The sequence below is a fragment of the Rattus rattus genome, chromosome 1 (assembly GCF_011064425.1).
Source record: "Rattus rattus isolate New Zealand chromosome 1, Rrattus_CSIRO_v1, whole genome shotgun sequence".
In the NCBI taxonomy this organism is placed as follows: Eukaryota; Metazoa; Chordata; class Mammalia; order Rodentia; family Muridae; genus Rattus; species Rattus rattus.
In genome coordinates, this window is record NC_046154.1 from 99,958,957 (window position 1) to 99,978,289 (window position 19,333).

The window sequence follows — 19,333 nt, forward strand, 5'->3', positions numbered from 1 at the left end:
ACAAGTGCATCCATAGGACACTGTGGGGGTTCACAGTCTATAGAGGCTGTCTGCTTTCCCTGTCCTCGAGTCCTTCCCTGTGTCCCCGAGGAAGGGTCGGCATTTTTGCTCCATTGCACAGACAAGCTCGGGGAGGCTCTGGAGGACCCTAACTTGCTACCCTGCTAAGAGAGTACTCAGAGGCACAATGATTTCAGGCTTCTCAGTCTCAGTCCTCTGTTCTAGCAACTGTGCCAAGCTGCCATGTTTCCCTCTCTTGGGGTGCAGGTGTCATGTGCTGAGCTGGTCGGGGAGAACCTGGAAGGGCATACTGCAGGTGCTGTATCCAGTGAGTGATGGGGTACACAAAAGACTCAGCACAAGCCAGTGGGTAAGTGAATGAGTGAATGAATGAATGAATGAGTGAGTGAATGAACCAACCAGTGAGAGGAGGGTCCTCTCCAGCTCTTCACTTCTTCCACCAAATGCATGGTGGTTTGGATCCGAAAGGTCAGTGCGTCCCAAAGGCCCGCCCACGTGAAGCTGTGGTATGAACTCTGTTCTAACTTCACACACGTGACTGGATAGGACTCTGTAGCGCTTCAGGCTATGGCAGAGAAGGACTTCTAGGCAGAAAGAGGTCTGTAAGTCTCAGCTGTGTTGGTGGGGTGCAACAGTATCATGGGGGATGAAGAATTGGGACTGTCATGACCCTCTCTGTGTAGACAGGCCTGGGAAGGGGAGAGACAGCACTAAAGCTGCGAGATAGGAGGAACCCAGTGAGTTACCAGCAAAGCCCTGAGAAATCAGAGGAGGTCTCATGGAAGTAATCCAATTAAAGGCAGGTCTTACAGGGAAAGGGGAAGGGAGGGTTTGCTAGACAGGAAGTGTTGCCTGAGTGGGCAGCTGAGCACCTAGGCTCAAGGCATTCTGGGTAGCCCCAGTCAAAGGCCACATGAGTAGCAGGGCAGGCTCCACCCAGCATTGTCTTTCTTTACTCTGAGCTTTCCCCACCATGCCCTTCACCTCTCTCACTAACTGCTTCAGCCTTGGGTCCACTGCAACCCCTCGGTTACCACATCCACTGGCTCTGGCCCTGGTCCTGCCCGCAAACAACTCCTCCAGTTTCTTTTTACCAAGAAAACCAGCGGATGACTCCTTCTCTCTCCTACCAAGAGCATCCCAGCCAAAGTTTCTGGCCTTTTCCTTGCTCTGTGTGTGGTATTCCGCCCCGCTGACTCAGACGGCTGGTCTTTATTGTACCTGGCATCCTATGATGTGACCAGTGAGGACTAAAGCCCTCACATTCCTGGAGTCTCTCCCAACCTTTCCTCTGCTTGGCCCACAGAGCCTGCGTCTAATATTAATATGGGGTCTCTCCCATGCCTTCCCTTTGCGGGGTCCGCAGAGCCTGCTTCTAATATTAATATCGCTCATTCCTTCCCTCCCTTCTTTTGTTTTTAATGACTCCAGAAGGCAGAAGCATCTCATAGATTATTAATGTTCTAAATGGCCCCTCTGGAGACCAGTGCCAAGCAAGGCTCAAGTGCTCTGGATCGTTGGCCCCTGTTCTATTTCTTAGACAGCAGCAGCCTCAGCAGGCGCAACGCTTCGGTGCCCGATCACACTGCCACCTCCAATGCTTTCCGGTTCACCGCGCCCTCTGTTGCAAGGGCAGCCGTATGAGTTGGGCTGTGGCAGGGTATTGGCCTGGTAGGCTTTGACTCCCGGGGTTGGAGAGGCAGAAGCGTGAGCTCGGAGCGCCTAGCTGCAGAGTCCTCACCCACCCTCCACCCTGGTGCTCCAGAGGTCCGAGGGGCCAAGGCAAACAGGCCTTGCATCCTCTGCAGAGCAGAGAGTGATTTCAAAACGCCCAACAGATGCTGCCAGATGTCTGCTCTGACTGGAGGAGCTAGGGCCATCAGAACAGCAGCTCCTGTTTCATCGTTCATAAAAAAATGCTTTCACGAGACAAAAGGGAGAGAGGCCCTTACTCATTCACTCTTACTACATCTGCAAGAAACGAGTCAAGCTTGCAACGCCCGTTTTACAGAAGAGGGAGCCTGAGGGATGAGACCAAGTTACCTAGCGAACCTCAGGGACCCAAAGGATGGTGTTTGAATGTCAAAAACAGTCAAGATGTCCAGTTTGGGGAAACAGAGTCCTGAATGGGTGGATCTTTCCTGGCAACAGGTCACAACATATACTTTCTCCATGGGAATGGCCCCAGTGCCTCCACCCAATCCAACCTCATAGGAGCTTATCCAGCTCCTATGGCAACGAGATCTCTCCTGGCTAAGGAACTCCTCAGGGGTGTGCCAAGGCTGGCCAGGAGGCAGGGTGGGCTGTGGGAATACCTTAGGGGCGCCTGGAAAAAGGCATCTACGAGTTAATAATTTACCACGGAGCCTTTTAAAGGACAAGCTCCGTGGGACGCAGTTCTTAGGGAGCTGGTGTTTGCTGTTCTCGTGAGCCGCCCTTTAGCCCGACAGGAATCTGACCTCATTTTCATCCTCTTCACTAGAGCAGTTTGCAACCACCTCTGTGACATCAGCAGCTTGCAAGCCAAAGCAGCCCTTAGCCTCCTCCTGAGGCTCAGGAGGTCCGTCCAGCTCTGAGACCACCTTTGCCTGGCTCTGCCTCAATATCTTGGTCAAGCTATTCAGTTGTCATCTTCCCTGCCCTGTTTCTAATTCTCCTTCCTCTCCTCAGCCCAAGCTTCAGAAGGACAGACAAGGCTGGTGTGTGTGTGTGTGTGTGTGTGTGTGTGTGTGTGTGTGTGTGTGTGTGTAGATCTTTGTTAGCAGAGTGGGAGGTGGGGTTCTGAGGATCAGATCTGAAGGTCTGCTCAGGTGAACCAGGTGATTAAAACTCAGTGGGCCGGGGGGGATGGCAATGGCTGTGGCAGAGCCAGAGCCCACCTCAGGTGCCCTTTGCATCTGCTTGGCGAGCGCTAGGGTGGAAGGTGCTTAAGTCATCTGAGGGCTGGTGAGATGGGGGGATGGGTATGGCAGGACGTAGGTGTCAGGCTGCGCTGAATGTGCAGCTCAGGAGTGAAAGGCTTTGACCTCTGCAAGACACAGAGCAGCGAGGGACAGGGAGCAGTGAATGCCTAGGAAGGGACCCACAAGGAAGAGAACATGTCAGGTAGGGGGTGCAGCTTCCCAAAGGAAAAAGCCTTTAAGATGTACCCATGAAGGGTGAGCAGGGTCCTGCTGGGCAAAGGGAGCCTGGAGGCTAAGGGAGCAGCATGTTCTGAGGCCAGCAACATGAAGAAGTAGGAGGTAGGCTGGAGAAATGTCCTTGTCACAAGGGCCTTGGTGACACAGGTCAGCGTGCCCGTGCCGGCAGCAGTCCCTTCCAGTGCCCTCAGGTCCTCCTCCCCATGCCTGCGCAGTAGCCGCAGCACTCACTGAGGTCCCCTGGAGATGGGTGATCCCAGTGAGCACCTGGCCACCGAGGCTGCAGGAGCGGAGTGCAGAGCAGTCACCTGAGCTGCTGGCACCGGCCAGGCTGGCCCGGGGTGAAAAGTGGGTCACTGAGAATGGGTCACTGAGAGAGTCAACGAATTCGCTAACCTGGTCTTGCACTTCCTGGAGGCCCAGAGTTTGCTCTCTTAAAATTAGCTCATTCCCACCCCACCCCACCCTACATGGGTTGCAAGCCATCAGTCTGATCCCCTCTAATTTATCTTCAGTCTCCCCAGAGCATATCCTAGCGGACATGAGCATGCTCAGGGCACCTTGGGCAGCCAGGGTGTGGTACTGCACTATCGTCATGGTCTAGGGATGGCGCTACCATAATGAACTGGGATGCCGAGGGGAAGGAGACTCCATCTATGTGGCTACAAGGAAGCTGCCACCATGCTGAGGCTGCTGGGGGGTGGCAGGAGGGGGAGGTAACTTGTCTTACACGAGTTGAATAAACTCGTTGGTTCCCTGGGGTGGGCTGCGGTGGCACTGTGCTATGGCTTGTCACCAGGTCTTTAGGAGGAGGGTAGCTGTTCACATCTCTCCCAGAGAAGGAACTTTAGCGAGCTCTACGATGTCACAGCCACAGACTGTCTGCAGGAGTTGAAAATCTATACCCTCTAACTTCCGTGCCTCCTGCCCCTCACACTTGTATCACAGACCACCATGAAATTCCCAGACAGGTACGCAGCTCCAGAGACCCAAACGACACCCTCTCTACAGTCCCAGCGTGCTCCCTTCTTCGATGGCCAGCCAGCGCCTTCCTGGTTGTACCCTGGTTGGCCTCTCCCTTTGAGATGCCCAGATTCGAGTCCCGTATCCTGCCCAGGATCAACCTGGGATGGGAGAGGAATAGTTAGTTACCCTCCCCTGGTCCTCACATTGAGGTGTGGGAATTTAGGTTCCCAGTGGCTGAGTGACTCAGATCAGGACAAACACAGCCTCCCTCCTGGCAGGCCTGATTCAAGAAACACAGCAAAAGGCAAAAGTTAAAATTATCCTGTTTCGGCACCAGCATGCGTTTTCACCCGGCAGGCAGCATGCGAATCCCTATTTTTGTGGCTCAGGAAACTGAAACAGCCTATTCTCGTTCTGCATTCTTGGTGGCTCTCTGTCCAGCAAGGGTCCCCACACCTTCAAGGGACAGTCAGGGCTCCTTAGGCAGCCTGCACCCTAGAAGCCATTTCTGAAGTAAGTCAAGGCATTTAAATCCTCTAGCAGCTGCAGACCCACCCACCCTTTGTGGGTGAGCTCGGCCTCCACACAGGGACAGAAGCAGCTTGGGAGGACCAGAGCTTGGACCATGACAAATGGATGCACAGTTCCTGTAAGTGAAGGGCAGGCGCAGGTTTCCAGGCCGGCAAGCCACTCCCACCAGGATCCAGGTCTGTTTTTCTTTCTACATTCAGACTCTGCACGGCTAGAGGAGAATGGCTCCCTTGGGCTTTTGTCTACCACATTGCCTCCCAAATCCGTCCAGCTCTGCCCAGTTCCCAGGTCTCTGGGCCCCTTCCCCTTTGCATCTCACTGGAGCCTTTGATCTGGCTCTGGGATTTGGAAGGAAGCACAAGCAGGGGAGTAGTGAGCTGGCCTTGAGTGGTACCCACGATGCTGGTCACAGACACACAGTGGGTCTGCCAAGGGAGGGGGAGGCTTGCAGACCGCACTCAGCCCTACAGCCCAGTCCACACTGACCATGGCTCTTCATGGAGGCTTCAGCCTGTTTGCCCTTGGCTCTGTGTCTATGGAACCTTCTGCTACCAAGAAGGAACTCAAATTCAGAGAAGGCGAGGGACTGGGCCGAGGTCTTACAACAACTAGGGACACCTTGAGGGCTTAAAGCCAGGCTCACATACACTCTGCCCTGTGCTAGCTCCCTGGAGGCTCTGAGGTTTGCTGCTCTCCAGCCCGTACTGTTACACAGGCCCACACCCGGTGTAGCCTGCTCCAGCTGCATGAAGGATCCCTGCTGCCCAAGCCCACCCATATCCCCATCTCCTAATACTGCATTCTTCTCTCAGTGCTATCTTCTGTATCCCATCTGCCTGCTGCCCCTCCTGCTTCAGTAACTCTGTCTCCCACACCAGGAGAGCTCATGTGGGCCAGGCTCAGTGGGATACCTACCGGTCCTGTACCACACCTCTGCCATGACCTGGACTCAGGGAGAGTCCCTGTTGGTGCTCTATCACTGTCCTGACTTCTCAGCCCAGCCCCGTAGCCCCGCAGCCCTGAATGCTGTCACCAGACATGCAGACTCTTCCTCATGACCAGCTGCCTGTCTAAATTGGTGACTCTATTCATTCACAGGGCTGCACTTCACCCAGCAGCCCTTTCCCACCCTTCAGATCTCAGATCGAGTTTTGGCATCTCCCAGAGGCCTTTGCTGAGTGCCCCTATGTGCCCCAGCTTCCTTATATAAAACGGGGATGATAGCAGACCAGCAACCAAGACTGAGTTAATGCACAGTAGGGTTTATGACAGTGCCTGGTGCCTGGCAGGCTTCAGGGACCGTCCTTAGGATTACTGCTGCATCCCTGTTCACTGCTTGGCCTCTTTCCAGTATGCAGGCTCTGACACGATGGGAACCATTTCTGCCCTTCAGTCCTACATCCCCAGTGTTTACCACAGTTCCAGGCAGAAAGGAAGTTGTCCCCTCCAATTGTTTTTGATTGAAAAGAAGGAAGACAAACATTAATAGGTGAAGGGTTAGACGGATGGTAGATGAATGGACAGATGAATAGATGGGTAGCTGCATGGATGACAGGTGGATAGATGATGGAAAGAATGGTAAATGATGACGGTGGATGGACAGACAGATGGACAGACAGATGGACAGATGAATGGACAGATGGGTAGCTGGATTGATGGTGGGTGGATAGATGATGGGTAGAATGGTAAATGATGGATGATGGATGGATGGTTGGACAGATGGATGGACAGATGGATGGACGGATGGATGGACGGGCAGATGAATGCACAGATGGATAAGTGAGTAGCTGGATGGATGATGGGTGAATAGATGATGGATAGAATGGTAAATGATGGATAGATGAAAGGACAGACAGACAAATGGACAGATAGGTGAGTAGCTGGATGGATGGTGGGTGGATAGATGATGGGTAGAATGGTAAATGATGGATGGATGAAAGGACAGACAGACAAATGGACAGATGGATAGGTGAGTAGCTGGATGGATGGTGGGTGGATAGATGATGGATAGAATGGTAAATGATGGATGGATGAAAGGACAGACAGACAAATGGACAGATGGATAGGTGAGTAGCTGGATGGATGGTGGGTGGATAGATGATGGGTAGAATGGTAAATGATGGATGGATGGATGGATGGACAGATGGATGGACAGATGGATGGATGGACGGGCAGATGAATGCACAGATGGATGGTGAGTAGCTGGATGGATGATGGGTGGATAGATGATGGATAGAATGGTAAATGATGGATAGATGAAAGTACAGACAGATGGACAGACAGACAGACAAATGGACAGATGGATAGATAGGTAGCTGGATGGACGATGGGTAGCTGGATGGGTGATGGGTAGCTGGATGGGTGATGGGTGGATAGATGATAGAATGCTAAATAGTGATGGATGGATGGATGGATGGACAGATGGATGGATGGATGACAGAATGTACATAGGTTACTATCACTCATCCTTGTGGTCATATGTTTCTATACTTTTCTTTCCCATTTCAAGGAACAGCTCTTTGCTGTTGAGCCTCATCTCCAACCAGCTCTACACCCACTGAAACATTCGATCGTGTAAGAGTCAGCTGTGGTAAAAAGCCAATACCTGGCCAGGAGCCTAGGAATGGCTTAAGGAGGAAAAGGGCAATCTTGGTCAAAGGAGACCTTCAGTGGGAAAGAAGATCTGGAAAGGAAAGGATGGGGGTTCACACAGTACAGTGGGCAGGCTCCACGGCAGCCCTGGGTTTCTGTGGGGCTGTACTATCTGAGGGTGGTGCTCTCTGGGGGCTGCAGTGTGGGTCGGTGACAAGAGCAGAGGGGCAGAGGATCATCCAGACACTTGATAGAACTTTGTGGGCCTGAGAGTCTGGCTAGGGAGTCAGCAGCGAGCACCGAGGCTTCAGCACATGAGGTAGCATGCACAGTTAAAGGAGTTGAAAGTGTACATTCACTAGAAGAGCAGGCTGGGGGCAGGTCAGCAGCGAGGACAGCGGGTGGCAGTGTAGCTCAAGAACCACATTACTCAAGGCCCATTCCTGCTATGTGCTCGCAGCCCACAAAGACAATTCTGTGTCTGTGGGGTAGGGACTCTGCCCTTACCTGCACCAGATTCCAGCCTTGGAGGGACTCCGCGATGATAGATGTGACAGACGGACAGACGCCTCCAAACACCATCAAATGGTTCGGCCCATACTTTATTGCGTCATAGAAGGCTTTCAGTCCCTTTGCATTGTCACACTGGGGAGAGAACACAGAAGGAGAGCAAGACCTAAATTAGACGTGGGTTATCCTGCGGTAAGAGCCCCATATAGCAGGACCATACAATCAACCTCCCATCATGGAAACCCTTACACAAACCTCAGTTTGCCCTAGGTGGGGCCTCTCCTCACAGCCCCAAGCCCAGGTCCTAAGCTTAGGGAAGTTTCTGGTATTACACCCCAGACCCTAAGTGTCCTCAAAATGCAGCCCCTCGGCCATCTCTGTAGCACATGAGCAGAGAGTCACATCAGTCCCCAAGCCTCCTTCCTACAGTCATTTACATTTTAAAAGATGAGGCCACATTCTGGCTATTGTGAAAACAGACAAAGACAAGTGTTGGCAGGGTGTAAAGAAACTGCAAGCTTTGTACACTCTTGGTGATGATGTAAAACAATTACATTGAAGAGAACAATATGTCTACCCTAAAAAGTCAACAAAGAATTACCATATGGTACAAGAACTCTATGTCTAGATAGAACTGAGAATCTCAAAGATATCTATACCCCATGCTCGGAGCAGTACCAGTCACAACAGCCCAAAGACAGGAACATCCTAAAGCCCATCAACAAATGAAAGGACAAGCAAACTGTTGGATGTACATACACTGACAGTATTCAGCCTTAAAGAGGGAAGAAATTCTGATGCATGATGGAACCAAATGATATGGCCACACTGGGGAGAAGACGAAAGGGTCTGTGGCCTCCTCTAGTTTGTCATCGGAGTCCTGAAGTGAGATTAAAGGTTTAGTAGGGGACCGGGGTTATGCACGTCTGAGCAGTCTGGTCAAGGTGCGGTCCTACCCACCATTGACCCATCCTCATCTGGGCTCCCATTTCACTTTGCAAGGTGGTCTCACAGGTCTAGAACTGTGAAATCTCTTTTCTGGAGACAAGCTCCTCCTATAGCTGCAACCAAGCTCAGTCTTTTTTCTCCTCCCAGCAGGAGATTCCTAGAGGGAAGTAGGGGGATGTCAAATTACTTTTGGGTCTGTCGTCATTTCGATAGTCTAATAGATTGAGGGACAAACATGTCTCTTTAACATATCTTCGTTTCTGACAGGCCCATTACTGAATGATTCCACTCGTGTGAAGCACCCTGAGAGGACAGATTCACAGAGGCAGGAGCTACGATTGTGGTTGTGAGGGGCGTAGTGAGAGGGAAGTGTGGATCGCTGCTCCGTGGAGTGAGGGTTTTGATGTGGGATTTTTGCCATAGGTCTGGAAACCGAGGGAGGGATGTTGTGACAGCGCGAATGTGAATGTCACAAGGCGCTAGAAGGATGCTCAAGATGGTGACTGGATGTGATGCACATTTGTCACGCTCGTGGGGATGAGGCAGAGGAAGCGAAAAGATCCGCACATCTCAGAAGAAGTCAATAGCAAACGTTTCACACTTGACGCTTAACCCAGACCTGGCCCTGAGGGCACAGCTCTGTCCAGGACTAGAAAGAGACCCTGACCAAGGAAACATACTAGGCACTCCAGGGAGGAAGCAGCAAGAAGAAAAATGTTCCCGGGTGTCAGGAATCCTCCTGGCTCACTCTTCCCTTCTACCTCTGCCTCCCAGCCCATGGTCAGCTCCCCTGAACGGAGGACCCACCTCCTCAGCCTGGAGCAGAGCAAATCTACCACTGCAGCTGCCTCAGTGTCCCCTGAAAACCACTGATCCCTCCTTCTCCTCCCTCTGCCGTGACAGTGGCTGAAGAGCACTGGCTGCTCTTTCAGAGGACCAGGGCTCAATTCCCAGCAGTCACATAGCAGCTCACAACTGTCTGTAACTCCAGTTTCAGGGGACCCAACACTGTCCTCTGGCCTCCACAGGCACTAGGCATGTGCATGGTACACAAAGTATTTTTTTGCATGTAAAGTAATATACATAAAATATACACACGTACATAAAATAATTTTATAATTATTTTTAAAGGGACATCTAGAACATCTGTGGGCAAAGAAATGATTGAAAACAAGTGTGGGGTACCGGTTGTCGAGACCTGTAAAACTCTGGGCCCCAGCTGACCTGTACAGCATCCATCCCTCCAGTCAGATGAATGGCCCCTCCAGCAGGGCAGTTAGAAAACGCTCCAGGACTAGCAGAAAGAGCCACAGAACCATTTCTCTGTGTTATTCACAAAGTTGGGATAATGCTCTTACGTTCTTCATGGTGAGAACCCCACTTTTCAGGATGCCTGGGTTCTCTCCTCTCTCCTCACTGCTCAAATCACACCTCCCCAGCCTCCTTTAAATCCCTAAAATAAAAGGCATTGCCTTCATTGCCTCTGGGTTAACGTGCTTGCTGCTTCCTTTGCTAGAAACACCTTTCCAACTCACCTGACAATCAGGGCTCCCAGTAGTGGTACCCAGTCCCACTCACTGTCTAAACAGATCTGTCCTCTGGTGATTCTGAGACCCCACGCAGTCCTCGACAGCTACGAATGGAGCCTAACATCAAATCATAGGCTCACTTAAAGCATTATAAGGTCACTTTGTGAAGGGGGGGTTCTTGAGTGTGAACTTTTAGATGATGTCATGTTGTCATATCAAAGGTTGAACTCTATCAAAGTCATCATCCTATTTTTTTGTTTGTCTGTCTGTATTCTGATGGGATGGTACGGACCTGCCATTCGCTTCACTGTGGTCTGCTCATGGCTCCAGTCTGGATTCCATGAGGATAGGGTAAGTGTTGGGGAGCCTGTGACTCCCCACAGTGTCTGCACATCTCCCTCCTTTTTCCTTTTGTAGTATTGGGGTTTGTATCCAGGGCTTTGCACATGCTAATTAAGTGATGAACCACTGAGCTACACCACTGAGGCCCTCTTTTAGTTTTGTTTTTTTTTTTTTTTTGAGGGAGTGTCTTCCTGGGCTGGCCTTAAAACTGTCCTCCAGCTTCAGCCTCCTGAGGAGCTGGGATGATAGAGCGGCCATCACACCCTGCCTGTCTCCCTCTGTTCGTACATTGTCCTGAATCTCCTCTCCTCCCGCTTATCCATACCATCCCTGTAAGTGGTCGTTATAGGGGTGGAGCAGGTGTTTGAACCTGCCCTGGACTGCCTCATACAGAAGCTCTGGCCTCAGACCTCACAGGCCACCAGTTAGGGCACCATGAAATGACCTGTATAGGAGATAGCACTTAGGGCCCAATCAACCCGCAGGATCGATGAGAGCCAAGGGGGTACCCTGACAGGAGACAACAGATGGTTCAGATCAGATTCAGGCAAGGACTCAGGAAAGAGAGAGAAATAAGCCAGTCCTTTACTTTAACTGCACCCCTTGCTCCAGCTCACTAAAGAGGACTTGAAGGTAGGGGGAGGAGAAGGTGGAGCCCTCTGTCTTGTTGGGGAGTCTGGATTGTAACCTGTAGAGAACTGAGAGATTTCGACGTTCACATTTTAATTTGATTTAGGAGTTGGTGATATAATTCAGTGGACAGAGTCCTGACAAGCAAGAAGCCTTGGGTTGAAGCCCCAATGCTGTATTAACTGGGTGTGGTGGTGCTCATTTGTAATCCAGGACTTGGCTGGGGACTTGCTACATCATGGGTTTAAGGCCAGTCTGGGGTTCATGAAACCCTGATAGATAGATAGATAGATAGATAGATAGATAGATAGATAGATAGATGGATGGATGGATGGATGGATGGATGGATGGATGGATGGATGGATGGATGGATAGATAGATAGATAGATAGATAGATAGATAGATAGATAGATAGATAGATAGATGAAGTGGATTGCATTAATTTTGGGGGCAGTCAAGGAAAAAAGGAAGGGAAGGAAAGTAAAGAAGTTAGGCAGTGCTGGAGAAGAATGCTCCCCACATTATGTTTCTTGGGGTCCTGAGCTAACTAACCCACTAGGCAGCTGAGGGTGCTTCACCCTCTGCAGAGAAGGGTTCATTTTTCTGCCCTGATTTCCCGAGCCATTTTTAGTTTGAATACATATTGAGAGGAGGTTCCTTGCTTTCCCATCTAACGACGATCATAACACAGAGCCACGGGATCTATTGTTAGAGCTTGTTGGAAGCAATACTAAGGTCAGTGAGCTTTTCTAAACTTGTTTGCTTAGCAACATCACCCATCTGCCCAAGATGCTGTGTTAGCAACCGGGCTGCCTGCTCCCAAACACAGGACTCTGAGCTTGGTCAACTCACAAATCTTGCCACATCTCTGACAACTCCTTGTTGGGGCTGGAAGCATCTCTCAAGGCTACCGAATGCTTGCCTGAGCCAGTTTTTACCAGACTAGGATAGGCAGGAAGAGATTCAGCTCAGAAGATCTTTGCTCCAGAGTGTTACTCCCAGGAATGCCATTTCCTGGCAAAAGGGATTTTGCCCATGTAATTGAGGTGCTAATTAGCTGACCTTAAGTTAAGATCTGTGTGGGCTCCCCGGAGTCCCACAAGCCCTTAACAGCAGAGACCTTTTGCTGGGATCAGTGGGGAAATTAGAGATCCAAAGAGTGGCAGGGCCTTGTTAGGCTATCCCGGCTTAAAGATGGAGCGGGCAGTGTGCCACAGAGAGGAGAGCTCCGCCTTGTAATGGCAAGATCCTCCATCCTGGCTCAGCACTTAGAGTGCTTGCTGCTCATGCAGAAGACCCAGGATCAGTTCCCAACCCTACACTGGTTGGCTCATCATGCCCTGTTCTGGTTTTCATAGATACAAGGCATGAACACAGTATACACACACACACACACATACATACATACACACATACATACATACATACATGAACTCATACATACATACATACATGAACTCATACATACATATACAAACTTATACATACATGAACTCATGCATACATACATGAACTCCTACATACATACATACACACATACATGAACCCATACACACATACATACATGAACTCATACATACATACACAAACTTAGACATACATGAACTCATGCATACATACATGAACTCCTACATACATATAGACAGACATACATGAACCCATACACATACATACATACATGAACTCATAAATACGTGAACTCATATACACACATATATACATGAACTCATGCATACATACATGTATACATACATGCATACATATACACATATGATTTTTAAACCTTTTTTAAAGAACCTAGATTCTGCCTGAAATCTAAATTAGCACAAAAGCAGACCTTCTCCAGTCAGGCCTTCAGACAGGGATCCAGCCCTGGGTTAGGCACTGCCTGGAGTCACGCCACTACGGAAGCAGAGGCATCAAGACCACAAATTTCTAGTCTGTTTGGGTAACTTAGCCCATCTCAAACTAGCCAACAAAACAATTGTAGTTCTGAGGACCTGGCAGAGTCAGAGTGCTTTCCTAGCATGAGCAAGGCCCTGAGGTCAACCCCCAGTGCAACCAGAATAAGTAAGTTTACAAAGGCAAGGACTCGGCCTTGTGATGTTGTAGAGCGCCCAGAGCACAAGGCTGCACAAAGCTAGGCCGAGCCTGCAGCTCTGCCACAGCTCTGTGAGGAAGCCGATGAGTGCGGCTTAAACCACCACATTCACGCTGATCGATTGCAGCAAAAACAAGAAGCGAATGCCTTCGGGTAGAACGAGAAAAGCAAGAATGCCACAGTACATTTTCCTCCTTCGAAAGAACCAGTCTCAAATATATATACACTTGCGCCCTTTCTGGTCTACACGGTGCCGAGCAGTTTTCTCCTATATAATGGTGGATAGCGGGGAGGTTTTGTTTCTAATGTGCTGTGACAAAATGGAAGTTCCTGTGTTCTACTTAGCCTTCTGTCCCCGGTCTACTTCCTCTGTGAATCCAGGTACAAGCAGTGGCTATGCAATCTATGCCCACAGTCAGCTCCATTGGCGGAAGCCAAGAACCAGAAAGGAGGATCTCTCCTCCGACTTGCCAAGATTAAGGGGGATTTTTGGATTCCCAGCTTAGAGGTTTCTTACAGTTAGTGAACTTGGCAAGTGAAAGTTAAAGCTAAGTGTACTGGAAAGACCAACCACTTCCCTCAAACAGGGCTGCCAACCAGGACCTCCAAATGTGTCAGAGCTCTTGGCTAAGGCAGGAGAACTCGCCTACTGGGGGCTAAGACCTCTTCCTCCCCTAATGGGACTGCTAAGACGCATACCAAGGAATCTATTCTTCCCTTCCAACTTTCCCTCTGTGTGTGGTGCAGCGTAATTTGTAAACATGCATTTGTGTGTGCATGTGTGAGTGTATGTGCATGTATGTGCGTGTGTATGTGTGTGTATGTGTGTGTATATGTGTGTGTATGTGTGTATGTGTGTGTGTGTGTATGTGTATGTGTGTGTGTGTGTGTGTGTGAGAGAGAGAGAGAGAGAGAGAGAGAGAGAGAGAGAGAGAGAGAGAGAGAGAGAGAGAGAGGGAGAGAGAGATCTGTGCTGGTTAGTTTTTGTCATCTGGGAAGAGGGACACTCAGTTGAGGAATTCCCACTGATGTGAGTGCAGGGGCATTTTTCAGACTGCTAACTGATGGGGGGTGGGGGTCTGCAGTCATTGGTTGTGTGGAGAAGGTGGATGACTGTAAGCCTGGGAACAAGTTAACCCCTTCCTCTCCAGGTTGCTTTTGATCGTGATGTTTATCAGAACTAGGGAAGTGATTTAGATATGCTCTATTTTTTTTTTTTGATAGCCTCTGATTAAGCCTGGGGCTCATCAGTTATCCAGACTGACTGCCCAGTGAGCCCAGAGATCCACCTGTCCCTGCCCAGTCCTCCTTCCCAGCATAGTCATTACAGACAAGTGCCACCACGCCAAGCTTTTATGTGAGTGGGTGTAGGGGATCTGAACTCAGGTCCTGTGGCTTGCATAACAGCTACCTTTCCAACAGAGCAACCTCCCAGCCCTCGTTTTTTTCTCTTCAAAAAAATTTTTTTTAATTAGCATTGGGTAGATGGACATAGCATGCCATGGCACATACATAGAAGTCAGAGGACAGCTGTAGAATCAGTTCTATTCTCCCATCTATCTGTGGGCTCTGGAAACTGAACTCAGCTCTTCGGGCTTGGTGGCAAGCATCTTTACCCACTGAACCATCTTGTTGGCCCTCTTTCTTAGTTTTTGAGTAAGAGTCTCACTAGATAGCACAGCCTGGCATGGAATTCCATATGTCTCCCAGGCTGGCACCAATCTGGATTTTCCTACCTGCTTAATTTATAGGCGTGTGCCACCAATCTCGGCTATTCATCTGTCCGACTTTTACACGCTTCCCTAATCCTAATTTCTCACTCTGAATCTTCTTAGCTGACGTTTGTTATCCCAAGAAGGTGGTCTTTCCAGCGGACCACAGCTGGACCACCTTGGGGTTTCGAACTCACCCCAGCACAGGGCTGGGCCCAGCCGAGCTGGACTGACCCAGAAGCAGCCATGGGCTCCCCTCCTTTCCCTGTAGCCGACATCTCCCCATGTTTGTTCCACATTCCACAGAGCTGTCCTGGAGTGGAATGAGCTCTGGACTCCCTCTGCACCCTGAGCCAGCATCCGAGCCTGCGCTACCACATCACGAGCCTCCACAGAGCCATGCACTAAAAGCCTAGGAGCGAGGATCCCAGAGGTCCTTGACAGAGAGTTGATTTCCTGTGTGGCCTCAGGACAGCATCCTAGACAAGGCCACTGAGTACATACAGAGCAGCTCCTCAACAGGTCACCTGCTGAGTACCAATTTGCTTGATGGCCAGTTCACCGCACCCGGGAGATTTCTCCAAGTGATTCCTGAGGGAGGGAGGGCTTGTGGTCACTTCCCCAGACACACTGCACAGATTTGTCCTTCCAGCTCAGGTGGAAGTAAATTTCACATCCTGCCCCGCCCCCCTGCTTTCTAAAGCGCTTGATTATCACCCCCTCACAGGGGCTGCCCCTGCAGAAGCCAGGAAAACGCCGGAAGCTTTTTGATCTCCTACTCATGGCGTCTGTCTGGCAGCTGTTAGTGAGGTGTTCACTGGACCAGACAATCATTCTGAGAAGTTGCTCGGCAAGGTGTCGTTTTAGCCATTTGACTTTTGATAAGTTGCTCTCAGAGCCCTTGAAGGGGGCTCTCCCTGCAAGTCCTCCACTAGGCTGTCCTCTCTTCACCTCAAGAGGACATGCTGAGTGTTGGCATGGTCACCACCCGCCCGGCACACAGGAAGGAATCCCATGACCTACTCCTAACTCACGCTGCCATGCACAGCGAGAAGCGCGGCGACAGTCCCGCCAATGATCACCTCCTGCACATTCCAACGCACTGTGTCATCACTGACACTTTTCTCCTACCCGGTGAGAACCTGTCACAGAGAAATCACTGGCACACATGGGCTCTTTAAAACCCAGCTCTTATAAATGGGAATAGAAACATTGGCATTGAAAATCCTTTTTCTTTCTTTTCTTTTTTTTTTTTTGTCTTTTTGTTTTAATGAAAAAAGTAAGACTCCAGAATGAGTTCCATTTTCATTTAAATCTCACTTTTAAAGAATTAAAGTACTTCTCTGACTTGAGAATTTCAAAGGAAGTGATGCTGAGAGTGAAAAGTGTTTTTTTAAAGTAAAAATGCCAAGAAAATGTCAGAGTTAATAATGACCCATTGAACACTGGGAATTATTCCCCACAGAATACTAGACTGGAAGGAGACATTAAAAGCAAGTGTGTCCGTCTGCTCTCAGGTTTCAGAGCCCTCTTCATCTCCCCCAGCACGAGCAGCCGGTGTGTGGTATCTGCTAATGTCCCTCCAGGGCCAGGGGCTCAGCTCTGCTTCTCACAAAGTTCTTAAGTTGGCCTGACACCACCGTTTCTTCTGCATCGTCTGTCCCAAAGTCCCATAAAGGACCAGATGGCGAGCATTTTAGTCTTCAATGGGCTGAGCAGCGACTCATCTCAACCACCGTCCTATGAACAGCCGCAGATGATACACGGAGGAACGGGGGCTGCAGGCCAATAAAACTTTATTTTTAAAAGCTGCAACATCTGGATGTGGCTCAGGAGCCACATTTTGCTCACTCCAGCTCTGTAGTCTCATTGAACAAGCATGGTCCTCCACCTCGGGAGAGCCCCCCAGACACCTCAGCTCAGCCCATGTTACTCGGAGATGCCTTCAGGATAAATCACCCTGGGCTCCTCTAATCACCCTAAACGGATGCTTCTGTCTGTGGTGAGCCCCCCCGCAGGCTTCAGAGCACAAGTGTTCGGGACTTGTGGAGTCTACGGTGGTCTCCCAAATGTCTCCATCTGCCTGACAGAAAACAATACTAGTTGTAGGGTGAAGCCTCATGCCTTCCATTCCAGCACTTCACGTTAGGAGACCCTACCGAAAACTCCAAACCAAAGCGAAAGTGGACAGAAACAGAACACCAGGTACCATCACCCTCATGGTGAATCAGGCTCAGTACCGCGGGTTATAAGTGATGCCTTACAGTTTTACCAATGTCAGCTTGGGTTTTTGTTTCCATTCTACACGTAGGGAAGCCGCCCCCCGCCCCCCAAAGATTAAATAATTTACTCAAGGTCACATAGAGGGCAAGAATTCAGTTCTAGGCAATGTGATTTCAGAATACTTAGTTTAAATATAAATCCCTGGGCCGGCAATATGGCTGAGCAGGTGAAAGTGCTTGATGTGCAGGGTCTGACAACCTGAGTTCACACACTTGGAACACACCCGGGACAGAACTGACTCCTCCACGTACTGACCCCTGTTTTATAGCTCCGCGTCCACACCTTTCCTCAATTCTGTATCATTTGGTTTGGCTGTGTGGTGGGATCATTCCCGAGGGAGGCTCTTCTGACTTAGCATTCTGTTTTGCGTTGTCTGGTGCAGAACACAGCTCGAGTCTTTTCATTTTGCAGCAGTATATACCAGGCAAGGTCTTCTGAGTACACCACTCTCTCTGCTAACTCCTCTGTCAAGGGATACGCGGTATTCCAGTTTGCCTCTCTGTTGTGGTGATGAAAACCTGACCAGATGCAATTTGAGGGAGGAAATGATTTTAGCTAACAGTTTAATAGGTTACAACCAGTATCCAGAAAAGCCAAGACAGGAGCTGGAGGCAAAGGCCATGGAGACTGTAGCTTACTGGGTTGCTTATACAAGCTGCCTAGGGATAGTACCGCCCACAGAGGGCTTGGCACCCTTCCATCAATTAGCAATAAAGAGAATGCCTCAATGACTTGGCCCCAGGCCATCTGATTTAGACGATTCCTCGGTTGAGGTTTTCTCTTCCCAGGTGACTTCGGGTTGCGTGAAGTTCACAGCTGAAGCGCTCTGGTTATTCTCAGTGCCTTGGCTGTTTCCAAGCAAGATGGCTCGACTTTCCACGCACAGCTCCTGGCAAACAGGCAGAGTTCTCCATGGCACAAACCTGGAAATGAAATTGTTGACTCATAGGGCATGCCCCACTCTCTCAGTGAGCCACTGGCATGCCTCGCAGGAGCGGTTGAGACAGACACCTCACCGCTACACCCACGCCAACCTCCAATTCTGCCAGTCTTGTGGGTATCCGCCGTCTCGTTTCGACTCATGTGGTCCCGGGTACTAGAGAAGTTAAGCCGGCCTTTCATGTGTTTATGGGCTGTCTGAGCTCCCTCTTTCACGATGGCGACATTGCCTGGATTTTTATTGGTCGTTTGTCTCTCTCCTATTGATTTGTTCAGAGCCTTTCCAGCCACGTTGCCAAACCGAATGAAACACCACCCATCCTGCACCTGACTTCTCTGCTCAGGCTGCAGCCTGGTCCTAAGTGACACTGGACTCAGCCGCCAGTAAAGACTACACCCTTCTTGGTGGCAGGGGAGAGAGAAGCTACTTGGCAAAGTCCAGCAAATCAAAAGACAGGCGAAAATGTAAACCTGAGCGATGGAGGCTGGGAAAGGCAACGGCAGTGAGAGCGGAGAGCTGGACCCGCTTAACCGGGAAGGGAAGACACTGCAGAAATTCGAACTTGAGAAGGCGGAGACAGGACCGGAATGGGAAACTGGTTAATTTCCTCCTCTGCCATAGGAGGCCTTTAATCGATGCCTTCAAAAACTGAAACCTGGAGTTGGAAAGCCGGGAGTCTAACCTCACTGCCTTCCAGAATCCTCTTCTGCGGCTCTCCAAGAGCAAGGCCGGAAACAAACATTCTCAGTAGTGTAGGCAAAATTGCTTAATGGCAAACAGTTCCTTCTACTTTACATCCTTCTTCTTTGATATGCAAATGGAGATGCAGCAACCCCATGTTGCAAATTCTTTATGTCCTTCTTTTACTTACGACATAAGCATAGAGAGATGTCAAGAGCAGCTGTCACATGATGCTACACATAGCAAGGTTTGGGGTGACATTTTCTTAACTTTCTTCTTGGTATTTTGTTTATTTTGCTTTGTTTTCCTTGCATTGGTTTTTAAAGCACCTATTATGTCTATAAGGACCAAAAGTCTTTTTGGCTACCTTTGAGATAGGGTTTTACTTAACCCATGGGGTTAGCTTT

The 19,333-nt window shown here is 49.9% G+C and overlaps 1 protein-coding gene across 1 annotated transcript in view; it reads right to left on the reverse strand.

Moving 5' to 3' along the window:
* Gabbr2 (gamma-aminobutyric acid type B receptor subunit 2) overlaps positions 1-19,333 on the reverse strand; it is a 339,742-nt gene that overhangs the window by 216,220 nt on the left and 104,189 nt on the right. Inside the window, exon 2 of the mRNA XM_032904180.1 lies at positions 7,758-7,895. Coding sequence (XP_032760071.1) covers positions 7,758-7,895 — 138 coding nt within the window. The remainder of the gene's footprint in view (positions 1-7,757; positions 7,896-19,333) is intronic.